The sequence below is a fragment of the Electrona antarctica genome (assembly GCF_951216825.1).
Source record: "Electrona antarctica genome assembly, contig: scaffold_261, whole genome shotgun sequence".
Taxonomy (NCBI): domain Eukaryota; kingdom Metazoa; phylum Chordata; class Actinopteri; order Myctophiformes; family Myctophidae; genus Electrona; species Electrona antarctica.
Window position 1 is genome coordinate 52501 of NW_027637434.1, and position 17133 is coordinate 69633.

Here is a 17133-nt window from a genome sequence, read left to right on the forward strand (position 1 = left end):
TGTTGATAACAGGCCTGGTGACAGACATTAACCCATACTGGCTCCATGGCATGGTGTTGATAACAGGCCTGGTGACAGACATTAACCCATACTGGCTCCATGGTGTTGATAACAGGCCTGGTGACGGACATTAACCCATACTGGCTCCATGGTGTTGATAACAGGCCTGGTGACAGACATTAACCCATACTGGCTCCATGGTGTTGATAACAGGCCTGGTGACAGACATTAACCCATACTGGCTCCATGGCATGGTGTTGATAACAGGCCTGGTGACAGACATTAACCCATACTGGCTCCATGGTGTTGATAACAGGCCTGGTGACAGACATTAACCCATACTGACTCCATGGTGTTGATAACAGGCCTGGTGACAGACATTAACCCATACTGGCTCCATGGTGTTGATAACAGGCCTGGTGACAGACATTAACCCATACTGACTCCATGGTGTTGATAACAGGCCTGGTGACAGACATTAACCCATACTGGCTCCATGGTGTTGATAACAGGCCTGGTGACGGACATTAACCCATACTGGCTCCATGGTGTTGATAACAGGCCTGGTGACAGACATTAACCCATACTGGCTCCATGGTGTTGATAACAGGCCTGGTGACAGACATTAACCCATACTGGCTCCATGGTGTTGATAACAGGCCTGGTGACAGACATTAACCCATACTGGCTCCATGGTGTTGATAACAGGCCTGGTGACAGACATTAACCCATACTGGCTCCATGGTGTTGATAACAGGCCTGGTGACAGACATTAACCCATACTGGCTCCATGGTGTTGATAACAGGCCTGGTGACGGACATTAACCCATACTGGCTCCATGGTGTTGATAACAGGCCTGGTGACGGACATTAACCCATACTGGCTCCATGGTGTTGATAACAGGCCTGGTGACGGACATTAACCCATACTGGCTCCATGGTGTTGATAACAGGCCTGGTGACAGACATTAACCCATACTGGCTCCATGGTGTTGATAACAGGCCTGGTGACAGACATTAACCCATACTGGCTCCATGGTGTTGATAACAGGCCTGGTGACAGACATTAACCCATACTGGCTCCATGGTGTTGATAACAGGCCTGGTGACAGACATTAACCCATACTGGCTCCATGGTGTTGATAACAGGCCTGGTGACGGACATTAACCCATACTGGCTCCATGGTGTTGATAACAGGCCTGGTGACGGACATTAACCCATACTGGCTCCATGGTGTTGATAACAGGCCTGGTGACGGACATTAACCCATACTGGCTCCATGGTGTTGATAACAGGCCTGGTGACAGACATTAACCCATACTGGCTCCATGGTGTTGATAACAGGCCTGGTGACAGACATTAACCCATACTGGCTCCATGGTGTTGATAACAGGCCTGGTGACGGACATTAACCCATACTGGCTCCATGGTGTTGATAACAGGCCTGGTGACAGACATTAACCCATACTGGCTCCATGGTGTTGATAACAGGCCTGGTGACAGACATTAACCCATACTGGCTCCATGGTGTTGATAACAGGCCTGGTGACAGACATTAACCCATACTGGCTCCATGGTGTTGATAACAGGCCTGGTGACAGACATTAACCCATACTGGCTCCATGGTGTTGATAACAGGCCTGGTGACAGACATTAACCCATACTGGCTCCATGGTGTTGATAACAGGCCTGGTGACGGACATTAACCCATACTGGCTCCATGGTGTTGATAACAGGCCTGGTGACGGACATTAACCCATACTGGCTCCATGGTGTTGATAACAGGCCTGGTGACAGACATTAACCCATACTGGCTCCATGGTGTTGATAACAGGCCTGGTGACAGACATTAACCCATACTGGCTCCATGGTGTTGATAACAGGCCTGGTGACAGACATTAACCCATACTGGCTCCATGGTGTTGATAACAGGCCTGGTGACGGACATTAACCCATACTGGCTCCATGGTGTTGATAACAGGCCTGGTGACAGACATTAACCCATACTGGCTCCATGGTGTTGATAACAGGCCTGGTGACAGACATTAACCCATACTGGCTCCATGGTGTTGATAACAGGCCTGGTGACAGACATTAACCCATACTGGCTCCATGGTGTTGATAACAGGCCTGGTGACAGACATTAACCCATACTGGCTCCATGGCATGGTGTTGATAACAGGCCTGGTGACAGACATTAACCCATACTGGCTCCATGGTGTTGATAACAGGCCTGGTGACAGACATTAACCCATACTGGCTCCATGGTGTTGATAACAGGCCTGGTGACAGACATTAACCCATACTGGCTCCATGGCATGGTGTTGATAACAGGCCTGGTGACAGACATTAACCCATACTGACTCCATGGTGTTGATAACAGGCCTGGTGACAGACATTAACCCATACTGGCTCCATGGTGTTGATAACAGGCCTGGTGACAGACATTAACCCATACTGACTCCATGGTGTTGATAACAGGCCTGGTGACAGACATTAACCCATACTGGCTCCATGGCATGGTGTTGATAACAGGCCTGGTGACAGACATTAACCCATACTGACTCCATGGTGTTGATAACAGGCCTGGTGACAGACATTAACCCATACTGGCTCCATGGTGTTGATAACAGGCCTGGTGACAGACATTAACCCATACTGGCTCCATGGCATGGTGTTGATAACAGGCCTGGTGACAGACATTAACCCATACTGGCTCCATGGTGTTGATAACAGGCCTGGTGACAGACATTAACCCATACTGGCTCCATGGCATGGTGTTGATAACAGGCCTGGTGACAGACATTAACCCATACTGGCTCCATGGTGTTGATAACAGGCCTGGTGACAGACATTAACCCATACTGGCTCCATGGCATGGTGTTGATAACAGGCCTGGTGACAGACATTAACCCATACTGGCTCCATGGTGTTGATAACAGGCCTGGTGACAGACATTAACCCATACTGGCTCCATGGCATGGTGTTGATAACAGGCCTGGTGACGGACATTAACCCATACTGGCTCCATGGTGTTGATAACAGGCCTGGTGACAGACATTAACCCATACTGGCTCCATGGTGTTGATAACAGGCCTGGTGACAGACATTAACCCATACTGACTCCATGGTGTTGATAACAGGCCTGGTGACAGACATTAACCCATACTGGCTCCATGGTGTTGATAACAGGCCTGGTGACAGACATTAACCCATACTGGCTCCATGGTGTTGATAACAGGCCTGGTGACAGACATTAACCCATACTGGCTCCATGGTGTTGATAACAGGCCTGGTGACAGACATTAACCCATACTGGCTCCATGGTGTTGATAACAGGCCTGGTGACAGACATTAACCCATACTGGCTCCATGGTGTTGATAACAGGCCTGGTGACAGACATTAACCCATACTGGCTCCATGGCATGGTGTTGATAACAGGCCTGGTGACGGACATTAACCCATACTGACTCCATGGTGTTGATAACAGGCCTGGTGACAGACATTAACCCATACTGGCTCCATGGCATGGTGTTGATAACAGGCCTGGTGACAGACATTAACCCATACTGACTCCATGGTGTTGATAACAGGCCTGGTGACAGACATTAACCCATACTGGCTCCATGGTGTTGATAACAGGCCTGGTGACAGACATTAACCCATACTGGCTCCATGGCATGGTGTTGATAACAGGCCTGGTGACAGACATTAACCCATACTGGCTCCATGGTGTTGATAACAGGCCTGGTGACGGACATTAACCCATACTGGCTCCATGGTGTTGATAACAGGCCTGGTGACGGACATTAACCCATACTGGCTCCATGGTGTTGATAACAGGCCTGGTGACGGACATTAACCCATACTGGCTCCATGGTGTTGATAACAGGCCTGGTGACGGACATTAACCCATACTGGCTCCATGGCATGGTGTTGATAACAGGCCTGGTGACAGACATTAACCCATACTGGCTCCATGGTGTTGATAACAGGCCTGGTGACGGACATTAACCCATACTGGCTCCATGGCATGGTGTTGATAACAGGCCTGGTGACGGACATTAACCCATACTGGCTCCATGGCATGGTGTTGATAACAGGCCTGGTGACAGACATTAACCCATACTGGCTCCATGGCATGGTGTTGATAACAGGCCTGGTGACAGACATTAACCCATACTGGCTCCATGGTGTTGATAACAGGCCTGGTGACAGACATTAACCCATACTGGCTCCATGGTGTTGATAACAGGCCTGGTGACAGACATTAACCCATACTGGCTCCATGGTGTTGATAACAGGCCTGGTGACAGACATTAACCCATACTGGCTCCATGGTGTTGATAACAGGCCTGGTGACAGACATTAACCCATACTGGCTCCATGGTGTTGATAACAGGCCTGGTGACAGACATTAACCCATACTGGCTCCATGGTGTTGATAACAGGCCTGGTGACAGACATTAACCCATACTGGCTCCATGGTGTTGATAACAGGCCTGGTGACAGACATTAACCCATACTGGCTCCATGGTGTTGATAACAGGCCTGGTGACAGACATTAACCCATACTGGCTCCATGGCATGGTGTTGATAACAGGCCTGGTGACAGACATTAACCCATACTGGCTCCATGGTGTTGATAACAGGCCTGGTGACAGACATTAACCCATACTGGCTCCATGGCATGGTGTTGATAACAGGCCTGGTGACAGACATTAACCCATACTGGCTCCATGGCATGGTGTTGATAACAGGCCTGGTGACAGACATTAACCCATACTGGCTCCATGGTGTTGATAACAGGCCTGGTGACAGACATTAACCCATACTGGCTCCATGGCATGGTGTTGATAACAGGCCTGGTGACGGACATTAACCCATACTGGCTCCATGGCATGGTGTTGATAACAGGCCTGGTGACGGACATTAACCCATACTGGCTCCATGGCATGGTGTTGATAACAGGCCTGGTGACGGACATTAACCCATACTGGCTCCATGGTGTTGATAACAGGCCTGGTGACAGACATTAACCCATACTGGCTCCATGGTGTTGATAACAGGCCTGGTGACAGACATTAACCCATACTGGCTCCATGGTGTTGATAACAGGCCTGGTGACGGACATTAACCCATACTGACTCCATGGTGTTGATAACAGGCCTGGTGACAGACATTAACCCATACTGACTCCATGGTGTTGATAACAGGCCTGGTGACGGACATTAACCCATACTGGCTCCATGGTGTTGATAACAGGCCTGGTGACAGACATTAACCCATACTGGCTCCATGGTGTTGATAACAGGCCTGGTGACAGACATTAACCCATACTGGCTCCATGGCATGGTGTTGATAACAGGCCTGGTGACAGACATTAACCCATACTGGCTCCATGGTGTTGATAACAGGCCTGGTGACAGACATTAACCCATACTGGCTCCATGGTGTTGATAACAGGCCTGGTGACAGACATTAACCCATACTGGCTCCATGGCATGGTGTTGATAACAGGCCTGGTGACGGACATTAACCCATACTGGCTCCATGGTGTTGATAACAGGCCTGGTGACAGACATTAACCCATACTGGCTCCATGGCATGGTGTTGATAACAGGCCTGGTGACGGACATTAACCCATACTGGCTCCATGGTGTTGATAACAGGCCTGGTGACAGACATTAACCCATACTGGCTCCATGGTGTTGATAACAGGCCTGGTGACAGACATTAACCCATACTGGCTCCATGGTGTTGATAACAGGCCTGGTGACAGACATTAACCCATACTGGCTCCATGGTGTTGATAACAGGCCTGGTGACAGACATTAACCCATACTGGCTCCATGGCATGGTGTTGATAACAGGCCTGGTGACAGACATTAACCCATACTGGCTCCATGGTGTTGATAACAGGCCTGGTGACGGACATTAACCCATACTGGCTCCATGGTGTTGATAACAGGCCTGGTGACAGACATTAACCCATACTGGCTCCATGGTGTTGATAACAGGCCTGGTGACAGACATTAACCCATACTGGCTCCATGGTGTTGATAACAGGCCTGGTGACGGACATTAACCCATACTGGCTCCATGGTGTTGATAACAGGCCTGGTGACGGACATTAACCCATACTGGCTCCATGGTGTTGATAACAGGCCTGGTGACGGACATTAACCCATACTGGCTCCATGGTGTTGATAACAGGCCTGGTGACAGACATTAACCCATACTGGCTCCATGGGGTTGATAACAGGCCTGGTGACGGACATTAACCCATACTGGCTCCATGGTGTTGATAACAGGCCTGGTGACAGACATTAACCCATACTGGCTCCATGGTGTTGATAACAGGCCTGGTGACAGACATTAACCCATACTGGCTCCATGGCATGGTGTTGATAACAGGCCTGGTGACAGACATTAACCCATACTGGCTCCATGGTGTTGATAACAGGCCTGGTGACGGACATTAACCCATACTGGCTCCATGGTGTTGATAACAGGCCTGGTGACGGACATTAACCCATACTGGCTCCATGGTGTTGATAACAGGCCTGGTGACAGACATTAACCCATACTGGCTCCATGGCATGGTGTTGATAACAGGCCTGGTGACGGACATTAACCCATACTGGCTCCATGGTGTTGATAACAGGCCTGGTGACGGACATTAACCCATACTGGCTCCATGGTGTTGATAACAGGCCTGGTGACAGACATTAACCCATACTGGCTCCATGGTGTTGATAACAGGCCTGGTGACAGACATTAACCCATACTGGCTCCATGGTGTTGATAACAGGCCTGGTGACAGACATTAACCCATACTGGCTCCATGGTGTTGATAACAGGCCTGGTGACAGACATTAACCCATACTGGCTCCATGGCATGGTGTTGATAACAGGCCTGGTGACAGACATTAACCCATACTGGCTCCATGGTGTTGATAACAGGCCTGGTGACAGACATTAACCCATACTGACTCCATGGTGTTGATAACAGGCCTGGTGACGGACATTAACCCATACTGGCTCCATGGTGTTGATAACAGGCCTGGTGACGGACATTAACCCATACTGGCTCCATGGTGTTGATAACAGGCCTGGTGACAGACATTAACCCATACTGGCTCCATGGTGTTGATAACAGGCCTGGTGACAGACATTAACCCATACTGGCTCCATGGCATGGTGTTGATAACAGGCCTGGTGACGGACATTAACCCATACTGGCTCCATGGTGTTGATAACAGGCCTGGTGACAGACATTAACCCATACTGGCTCCATGGTGTTGATAACAGGCCTGGTGACAGACATTAACCCATACTGGCTCCATGGCATGGTGTTGATAACAGGCCTGGTGACAGACATTAACCCATACTGGCTCCATGGTGTTGATAACAGGCCTGGTGACAGACATTAACCCATACTGGCTCCATGGTGTTGATAACAGGCCTGGTGACAGACATTAACCCATACTGGCTCCATGGCATGGTGTTGATAACAGGCCTGGTGACAGACATTAACCCATACTGGCTCCATGGTGTTGATAACAGGCCTGGTGACGGACATTAACCCATACTGGCTCCATGGTGTTGATAACAGGCCTGGTGACAGACATTAACCCATACTGGCTCCATGGCATGGTGTTGATAACAGGCCTGGTGACAGACATTAACCCATACTGGCTCCATGGCATGGTGTTGATAACAGGCCTGGTGACAGACATTAACCCATACTGGCTCCATGGTGTTGATAACAGGCCTGGTGACAGACATTAACCCATACTGGCTCCATGGTGTTGATAACAGGCCTGGTGACAGACATTAACCCATACTGGCTCCATGGTGTTGATAACAGGCCTGGTGACAGACATTAACCCATACTGGCTCCATGGTGTTGATAACAGGCCTGGTGACAGACATTAACCCATACTGGCTCCATGGTGTTGATAACAGGCCTGGTGACAGACATTAACCCATACTGGCTCCATGGTGTTGATAACAGGCCTGGTGACAGACATTAACCCATACTGGCTCCATGGTGTTGATAACAGGCCTGGTGACAGACATTAACCCATACTGACTCCATGGTGTTGATAACAGGCCTGGTGACAGACATTAACCCATACTGGCTCCATGGTGTTGATAACAGGCCTGGTGACAGACATTAACCCATACTGGCTCCATGGTGTTGATAACAGGCCTGGTGACAGACATTAACCCATACTGGCTCCATGGCATGGTGTTGATAACAGGCCAAGTGACGGACATTAACCCATACTGGCTCCATGGTGTTGAAATACATATAGCCTATGTTTGGGGGTCCTTGACATGAAAATGTTTGAGAACCACTGACATAGAAACAGTGGTCACTGAGTCCTCCACACAGGGAGATGGCGCTGTTGTTACCTATGGTGAGCTGCCTGTGGTCACTGAGTCCTCCACACAGGGAGATGGCGATAGCGGGCAGGTCGGCCATGTTGTCACAGTAGGTGTCCACGCCGCTGTCTCCTCCCGAGCTGCAACGTTAAAATAGTTCTGGATTTTACCTTGTTTTACTTTTAGTCCATTTTGACTTGTTTTATCCACATTTTTTCATATAGTTCATAGTTTTAGTTTTCATTAGTTTTAGTTTATTAGTTTTAGTGTTTTTCTGCCCCTTTTCAATCCTCCACCTGGTGATTCACCCATTTAGACATGAGGTCGATTCCACAAAATGTCTTCTAAATCCTGACAGTTTTCTGAAAAACCTCATGTTTCTGTCAGTGGTGCTCAAACTATTTCATATCAAGGACCCCTTGATATGAAACCCTAACCCCTAACCCTAACCCCCCATGTGAATGTTCGCTCTGAAAGAAAATATATTCAAAGATTTGTGCCACATTTTTTGCAATTTTTCAAAGGCACTCGGTGCCGCGCTACGAGCTTGTAGATCTGCTATTTTTCAACAGCTAACGTTTAAAATAATGGTTAAAACACCAAAAGGCATCCCGCCCAGAATGGGATAAGTCAGGTGTAGGGTTGAAAAGGGACAGAGTCAGTATTCTCAAGAAAACATCACATTTAAAAATTAAGTTATTGGCAAAAAAAACAATAACCGAAAACTAAGGTCTATCATTTCAGTTAGTTATAGTTAGTTATGTAAACACACATTTCAGTTAGTTCTCGTTTTTTCTTTTCCTTTTCTAGTTTTTATTTAGTTCAGTTAACGAAAATGTTTTTATTTAATTTGTGCACCTCGGCACCCTCACTGCACCTCGGCACCCTCACTGCACCTCACTGCACCTCACTGCACCTCACTGTACCTCACTGTACCTCACTGCACCTCACTGTACCTCACTGTACCTCACTGCACCTCACTGTACCTCACTGTACCTCACTGCACCTCACTGTACCTCACTGTACCTCACTGTACCTCACTGCACCTCACTGTACCTCACTGTACCTCACTGCACCTCGGCACCCTCACTGCACCTCACTGTACCTCACTGTACCTTACTGTACCTCACTGCACCTCACTGTACCTCACTGTACCTCACTGCACCTCACTGCACCTCACTGTACCTCACTGCACCTCACTGTACCTCACTGCAACTCACTGTACCTCACTGTACCTCACTGCACCTCACTGCACCTCACTGTACCTCACTGTACCTCACTGCACCTCGGCACCCTCACTGCACCTCACTGTACCTCACTGTACCTCACTGCACCTCACTGCACCTCACTGTACCTCACTGCACCTCACTGTACCTCACTGTACCTCACTGCACCTCACTGTACCTCACTGTACCTCACTGCACCTCACTGCAACTCACTGTACCTTACTGTACCTCACTGCACCTCACTGTACCTCACTGCACCTCACTGTACCTCACTGCACCTCACTGTACCTCACTGTACCTTACTGCACCTCACTGTACCATACTGTACCTTACTGTACCTCACTGGACCTCACTGTACCTCACTGTACCTCACTGAACCTCACTATACCTCACTGCACCTCACTGTACCTCACTGTACCTCACTATACCTCACTGGACCTAACTGCACCTCACTATACCTCACTGTACCTCACTGCACCTCACTGTAACTCACTGTACCTTACTGTACCTTACTGTACCTCACTGTACCTCACTGCACCTCACTGTACCTCACTGTACCTCACTGCACCTCACTGTACCTCACTGTACCTCATTGTACCTCACTGTACCTCACTGCACCTCACTGTACCGCACTGTACCTCACTGCACCTCACTGTACCTCACTGCACCTCACTGCACCTCACTGTACCTCACTGTACCTCACTGTACCTCACTGCACCTCACTGTACCTCACTGCACCTCACTGTACCTCACTGCACCTCACTGTACCGCACTGTACCTCACTGCACCTCACTGTACCTCACTGCACCTCACTGCACCTCACTGTACCTCACTGAACCTCACTATACCTCACTGCACCTCACTGTACCTCACTGCACCTCACTGCACCTCACTGTACCTCACTATACCTCACTGGACCTCACTGCACCTCACTGCACCTCACTGTACCTCACTGTACCTAACTGTACCTAACTGTACCTCACTGTACCTTACTGTACCTCACCTCACTGCACCTCACTGCACCTCAATGTACCTCACTGTACCTCACTGTACCTCACTGTACCTCACTGTACCTCACTGTACCTCACTGCACCTCGGCACCCTCACTGCACCTCACTGCACCTCACTGCACCTCACTGTACCTCACTGCACCTCACTGTACCTCACTGCACCTCACTGTACCTCACTGTACCTTACTGTACCTCACTGCACCTCACTGTACCTCACTGTACCTCACTGCACCTCACTGTACCTCACTGCACCTCACTGTACCTCACTGTACCTTACTGTACCTCACTGCACCTCACTGTACCTCACTGCACTTCACTGCACCTCACTGTACCTCACTGTACCTCACTGCACCTCACTGTACCTCACTGCACTTCACTGCACCTCACTGTACCTCACTGTACCTCACTGTACCTTACTGTACCTTACTGTACCTCCCTGTACCTCACTGCACCTCACTGTACCTCACTGCACCTCACTGCACCTCACTGTACCTCACTGTACCTCACTGTACCTCACTGTACCTCACTGCACCTCACTGTACCTCACTGTACCTCGACACCTCACTGTACCTCGACACCTCACTGTACCTCGACACCTCACTGCACCTTACTGTACCTCACTGCACCTCACTGCACCTCACTGCACCTCACTGTACCTCACTGTACCTCACTGTACCTCACTGCACCTCACTGTACCTTACTGCACCTCACTGTACCATACTGTACCTCACTGTACCTCACTGTACCTCACTGCACCGCACTGTACCTCACTGTACCTCACTGCACTTCACTGCACCTCACTGTACCTCACTGTACCTCACTGTACCTTACTGTACCTCGACACCTCACTGTACCTTACTGTACCTTACTGTACCTCACTGTACCTCACTGCACCTCACTGTACCTCACTGCACCTTACTGTACCTCACTGTACCTCGACACCTCACTGTACCTTACTGTACCTCACTGTACCTCACTGCACCTCACTGTACCTCACTGTACCTCACTGTACCTCGACACCTCACTGTACCCTACTGTACCTCACTGTACCTCACTGCACCTCACTGTACCTCACTGTACCTCGACACCTCACTGTACCTCAACACCTCACTGCACCTCACTGCACCTCACTGCACCTCACTGTACCTCACTGTACCTCACTGCACCTCACTGTACCTCACTGCACCTCACTGTACCTCACTGTACCTCACTGCACCTCACTGTACCTCACTGCACCTCACTGCACCTCACTGTACCTCGACACCTCACTGTGTGCGTGCGTGCGTGCGTGCGTGCGTGCGTGCGTGCGTGCGTGCGTGCGTGCGTGTCTACAGCAGCCTACCTTTTAGGGAAATAGAGCGCTGCCACTTCAGGCTCCAGCCCAGTGATGTCATCCAGGTAAATGCCATCAGATCCCAGGTGGCGACTTCGTTTGTCTGAAAACAACAGTCACATGATCAGCTGACACTTGTTAATGTGTGTTTGTTTATTGAGTTGTTGTTTACTGAGCAAAGGCTTTGGCACTTTGATCGTCTGTGATTTGAATTACTTGAACCCTAGCATCCCTGTTCTGGGGGCAACATTATGAACCCTAGCATCCCTGTTCTGGGGGCAACATGTTGAACCCTAGCATCCCTGTTCTGGGGGCAACATGTTGAACCCTAGCATCCCTGTTCTGGGGGCAACATGTTGAACCCTAGCATCCCTGTTCTGGGGGCAACAGGTGCAGGAAATAACTGATCCCCAAGCGCACGACGCAACGCGGACTGAGCTTGTAGCTTCGGCCTTTTGTTCTTGTGTTCTTGTGTGAATTGATTTGTCTGTTCAAATCTGCTGTTCTCTTCAGACTCCAGGCCCTCTCTAGAATGATGTGTATTGTTTTCAGACTCCAGGCCCTCTCTAGAATTATGTGTATTGTTTTCAGACTCCAGGCCCTCTCTAGAATTATGTGTATTGTTTTCAGACTCCAGGCCCTCTCTAGAATGATGTGTATTGTTTTAACTCATGTATGCTTAAAAACCTCCACAGAAGTTTAATTGTAATGACATGTAATTCATGTTCAGATGTGTTTCCATGATGGAGACCCAACATAGTGTATACAATACATTTTAGTTTAAACATAGTGTATACAATACCTTTAGAGTTTAAACATAGTGTATACAATACCTTTTAGTTTAAACATAGAGCTAAATAAACAGAGTATACAATACCTTTCCTCTTGGACGGCGAGTCCGCCTTGTTCCCGTGGCGACACTGCTCCACCTCTGACATCACGGTAGCGTCGGACGCTTCCATTGGTGCAGCGCCGGCCTCCTCCGCTCCCATTGGCCCTGTGCCTGCCTCCTCCGCTCCCATTGGCCCTGTGCCTGCCTCCTCCGCTCCCATTGGCCCTGTGCCTGCCGACTCCGCTCCTATTGGCCCTGTGCCTGCCGACTCCGCTCGTATTGGCCCTGTGCCTGCCTCCTCCGCTCCTATTGGCCCTTTGCCTGCCTCCTCCGCTCTTATTGGCCCTGTGCCTGCCGACTCCGCCCCGATGGTGACCACGGGTGGTGCCGCGCTCCCCTCGGGCATCGCGAGTGCCTGCAGGTGGCGCTTGTTGACCTGCGGACCCCCGGAGGACATCTCGGGGGACATCTCGGGGGACATCTCGGGGGACGTTTCGGGGGACATCTCGGGGGACATTTTGGGGGAAATCACCCTGAAGTGCGTGCTGTGGGACACGGGGACGAACACGGGACAGACCCCAGGCGGCTGGAAGGACCGCTGTACATGCAGGGAGAGAAGGATAGTATTTACAGTGTACATGCAGGGAGAGAAGGACAGTATTTACAGTGTACATGCAGGGGGAGAAGGACAGTATTTACAGTGTACATGCAGGGAGAGAAGGACAGTATTTACAGTGTACATGCAGGGAGAGAAGGACAGGGAGAGAAGGACAGTATTTACAGTGTACATGCAGGGAGAGAGGCATTTAGCAGAGTAATTAGCTTGTAATCCAGAGAGAGTTACAGGAAGCAAGAACAACACATGATACATTCATTCATCAAATACATAAAACAACAGTCATCAAGAATCATAACTAAGCTTAGAACCTAACATCCGTCTAACAGTCGAATATCCTACTATAAATGCGTCACGTCTCTGCGTGCGTGCGTGCGTGCGTGCGTGCGTGCGTGCGTGCGTGCGTGCGTACGGTTGTAATGCACGTAACTCGAGAACCGTTTGACCCACCGACTTCACATTCGACACACGCGTTCCACACCCCCACAGGGAGTGCAGTGCCAGGTACCGAGTCGGTCGGACCCACGGTTCTCCAGAACCACCACAAAAGGCTCTGGTCAGGCTCTGCCAGTGGGCCTAATGAGGCCAACTCCTTTCACCTGGGCCAGGCTCTGCCAGTGGGCCTAATGAGGCCAACTCCTTTCACCTGGTCAGGCTCGATCTGCCAGTGGGCCTAATGAGGCCAACTCCTTTCACCTGGGCCAGGCTCTGCCAGTGGGCCTAATGAGGCCAACTCCTTTCACCTGTGCAATTGCCAGCCTCTGCCTCAGCCAATTGAGGCTCAACCAATCAGGCTCTGCCAGTGGGCCGAATTGATTGCCAAGTACACTTTTCAGTTTGCAGTCTTCACACACAGATCTCCATGTGGGACACCGGCTGACAGTTAAAATGGGTGCTATGACAACGTATATCATTAGGTTCCAAAGTTGCATCGTTCCCAAGTAGGCCGGTGGCCAACTGCGACGGGCACGTACAGGTCTAGTCTGTACAATGAAAGAGTATACAACTATTAACTGTGTGTACATAACAATGCTAACTGAATTACATAAGTTGAGCCTTTGCATACGCCTGTATAGTGGTTGCTGTCTGGTAGGACCACTTCACTATGGGGCGGGGCCATACATATTTAATGAGCTAGGGGGCGTGACCATGCCTATGTAATAATCTAGGGGGCGTGACCATGCATATTTAAGGGCGTGGCCATGTACATTGCGTTGCATCGTGTTCCTGTGTGCTCACCGTGGGCGTGGCAGCCTGTGGCAGCTCCCCCCACGCCCACAGCATCTCTGGATTCTGATTGGCCGACGGCGACGGCTGAGTCATCAGCTCCGATTCACTCTTGGGGGAGTCGGGGCGGGAGCTGTGAGGACTGTGTGTGTGTGTGTGTGTGTGTGTGTGTGTGTGTGTGTGTGTGTGTGTGTGTGTGTGTGTGGAGGAGATGATAGCAATGATTACACAATATAGAGCTATTTAACACAGTTACTGAACACACTCTATAGATAGAGCGTTGCAGTCCCGCCCCCTTTCATGACGACGCCAGACCTTTTAAGCGTCGTATGAAGCCAACCCGAGTCGTGACAAATCATGAAAACAAACACAATATTTTGGACCAAACAAATAATTACAAAGAAGAAAAACAACAAAAAAAAGTGCTGTAACCTGCCGTTTTTTTCTACTTTCTAATTATTTGTTTGGCCCAAAACATTGTGTTTATTGTCATGATTTGTCACGACAAAAGTTGGCTTTGTCCGCGGCGTAAACGTCTTTAAATAAATACTTTCTGAAAAGTCTATGAGGAAAATTAACGGGGATTTCTTTTCCGGGTCTCTCGAGGGGGCGGGGCTGCGACGCTCTATAGCAATGATTACTGTCACAATATAGAGCTATTTAACACTGTTATTGAACACACACTATAGCAATGATTACTGTTACAATATAGAGCTATTTACACTGTTACTGAACACACCCTGGAATGATTACTGTCACAATATAGAGCTATTTAACACTATTACTGAACACACACTATAGCAATGATTACTGTCACAATATAGAGCTATTTAACACTGTTACTGAACACACCCTGGAATGATTACTGTCACAATATATGTTTGTGTGTGTGTGTGTGTGTGTGTGTGTGTGTGTGTGTGTGTGTGTGTGTGTGTGTGTGTGTGTGTGTGTGTGTGTGTGTGTGTGTGTGTGTGTGTCTACCTGTGTGCGTACGCTCCGCTCAGAGCCGTCGTGTCCTCTCTGAGGACGTCACGTAACGACGTCCTCGTCCTGAAAGACAATGATGTCACAGAGAACGATGATGTAATACATTCTGGGAGGATTAGCTTCTGACACGATAACACTGTAAAGACCTGGTTTAAAACCTAACGATAACACTGCAAAGACCTGGTTTAAAACCTAACGATAACACTGTAAAGACCTGGTTTAAAACCTAACGATAACACTGTAAAGACCTGGTTTAAAACCACACGATAACACTGTAAAGACCTGGTTTAAAACCTAACGATAACACTGCAAAGACCTGGTTTAAAACCTAACGATAACACTGTAAAGACCTGGTTTAAAACCTAACGATAACACTGTAAAGACCTGGTTTAAAACCTAACGATAACACTGCAAAGACCTGGTTTAAAACCTAACGATAACACTGTAAATACCTGGTTTAAAACCTAACGATAACACTGTAAAGACCTGGTTTAAAACCACACGATAACACTGTAAAGACCTGGTTTAAAACCTAACGATAACACTGTAAATACCTGGTTTAAAACCTAACGATAACACTGTAAAGACCTGGTTTAAAACCTAACGATAACACTGTAAAGACCTGGTTTAAAACCTAACGATAACACTGTAAAGACCTGGTTTAAAACCACACGATAACACTGTAAAGACCTGGTTTAAAACCTAACGATAACACTGTAAAGACCTGGTTCAAAACCTAACGATAACACTGTAAAGACCTGGTTTAAAACCTAACGATAACACTGTAAAGACCTGGTTTAAAACCACACGATAACACTGTAAAGACCTGGTTTAAAACCACACGATACATGATTACACTGTAAAGACCTGGTTTAAAACCTACCGATACACGATAACACTGTAAAGACCTGGTTTAAAACCTACCGATACACGATAACACTGTAAAGACCTGGTTTAAAACCTACCGATACACGATAACACTGTAAAGACCTGGTTTAAAACACGATACACGATAACACTGTAAAGACCTGGTTTAAAACCTACCGATACACGATAACACTGTAAAGACCTGGTTTAAAACCTACCGATACACGATAACACTGTAAAGACCTGGTTTAAAACACGATACACGATAACACTGTAAAGACCTGGTTTAAAACCACACGATACATGATTACACTGTAAAGACCTGGTTTAAAACCTACCGATACACGATAACACTGTAAAGACCTGGTTTAAAACCTACCGATACACGATAACACTGTAAAGACCTGGTTTAAAACCTACCGATACACGATAACACTGTAAAGACCTGGTTTAAAACACGATACACGATAACACTGTAAAGACCTGGTTTAAAACCTACCGATACACGATAACACTGGAAAGACCTGGTTTAAAACCACACGATACATGATTACACTGTAAAGACCTGGTTTAAAACCTAACGATACACGATAACACTGTAAAGACATGGTTTAAAACCTAACGATACACGATAACACT

At 48.5% G+C, this 17133-nt stretch overlaps 1 protein-coding gene across 1 annotated transcript in view; it reads right to left on the minus strand.

The window, feature by feature from the left end:
* LOC306918927 (phosphatidate phosphatase LPIN1-like) overlaps positions 1 to 17133 on the minus strand; it is a gene marked incomplete at both ends in the record, with an annotated part of 88160 nt that overhangs the window by 51839 nt on the left and 19188 nt on the right. Inside the window, 5 exons of the mRNA XM_079531764.1 lie at positions 8427 to 8536; positions 11975 to 12068; positions 12843 to 13395; positions 14653 to 14785; positions 15622 to 15690. Of these exons, the coding sequence (XP_079387890.1) occupies positions 8427 to 8536; positions 11975 to 12068; positions 12843 to 13395; positions 14653 to 14785; positions 15622 to 15690 (959 nt within the window). The remainder of the gene's footprint in view (positions 1 to 8426; positions 8537 to 11974; positions 12069 to 12842; positions 13396 to 14652; positions 14786 to 15621; positions 15691 to 17133) is intronic.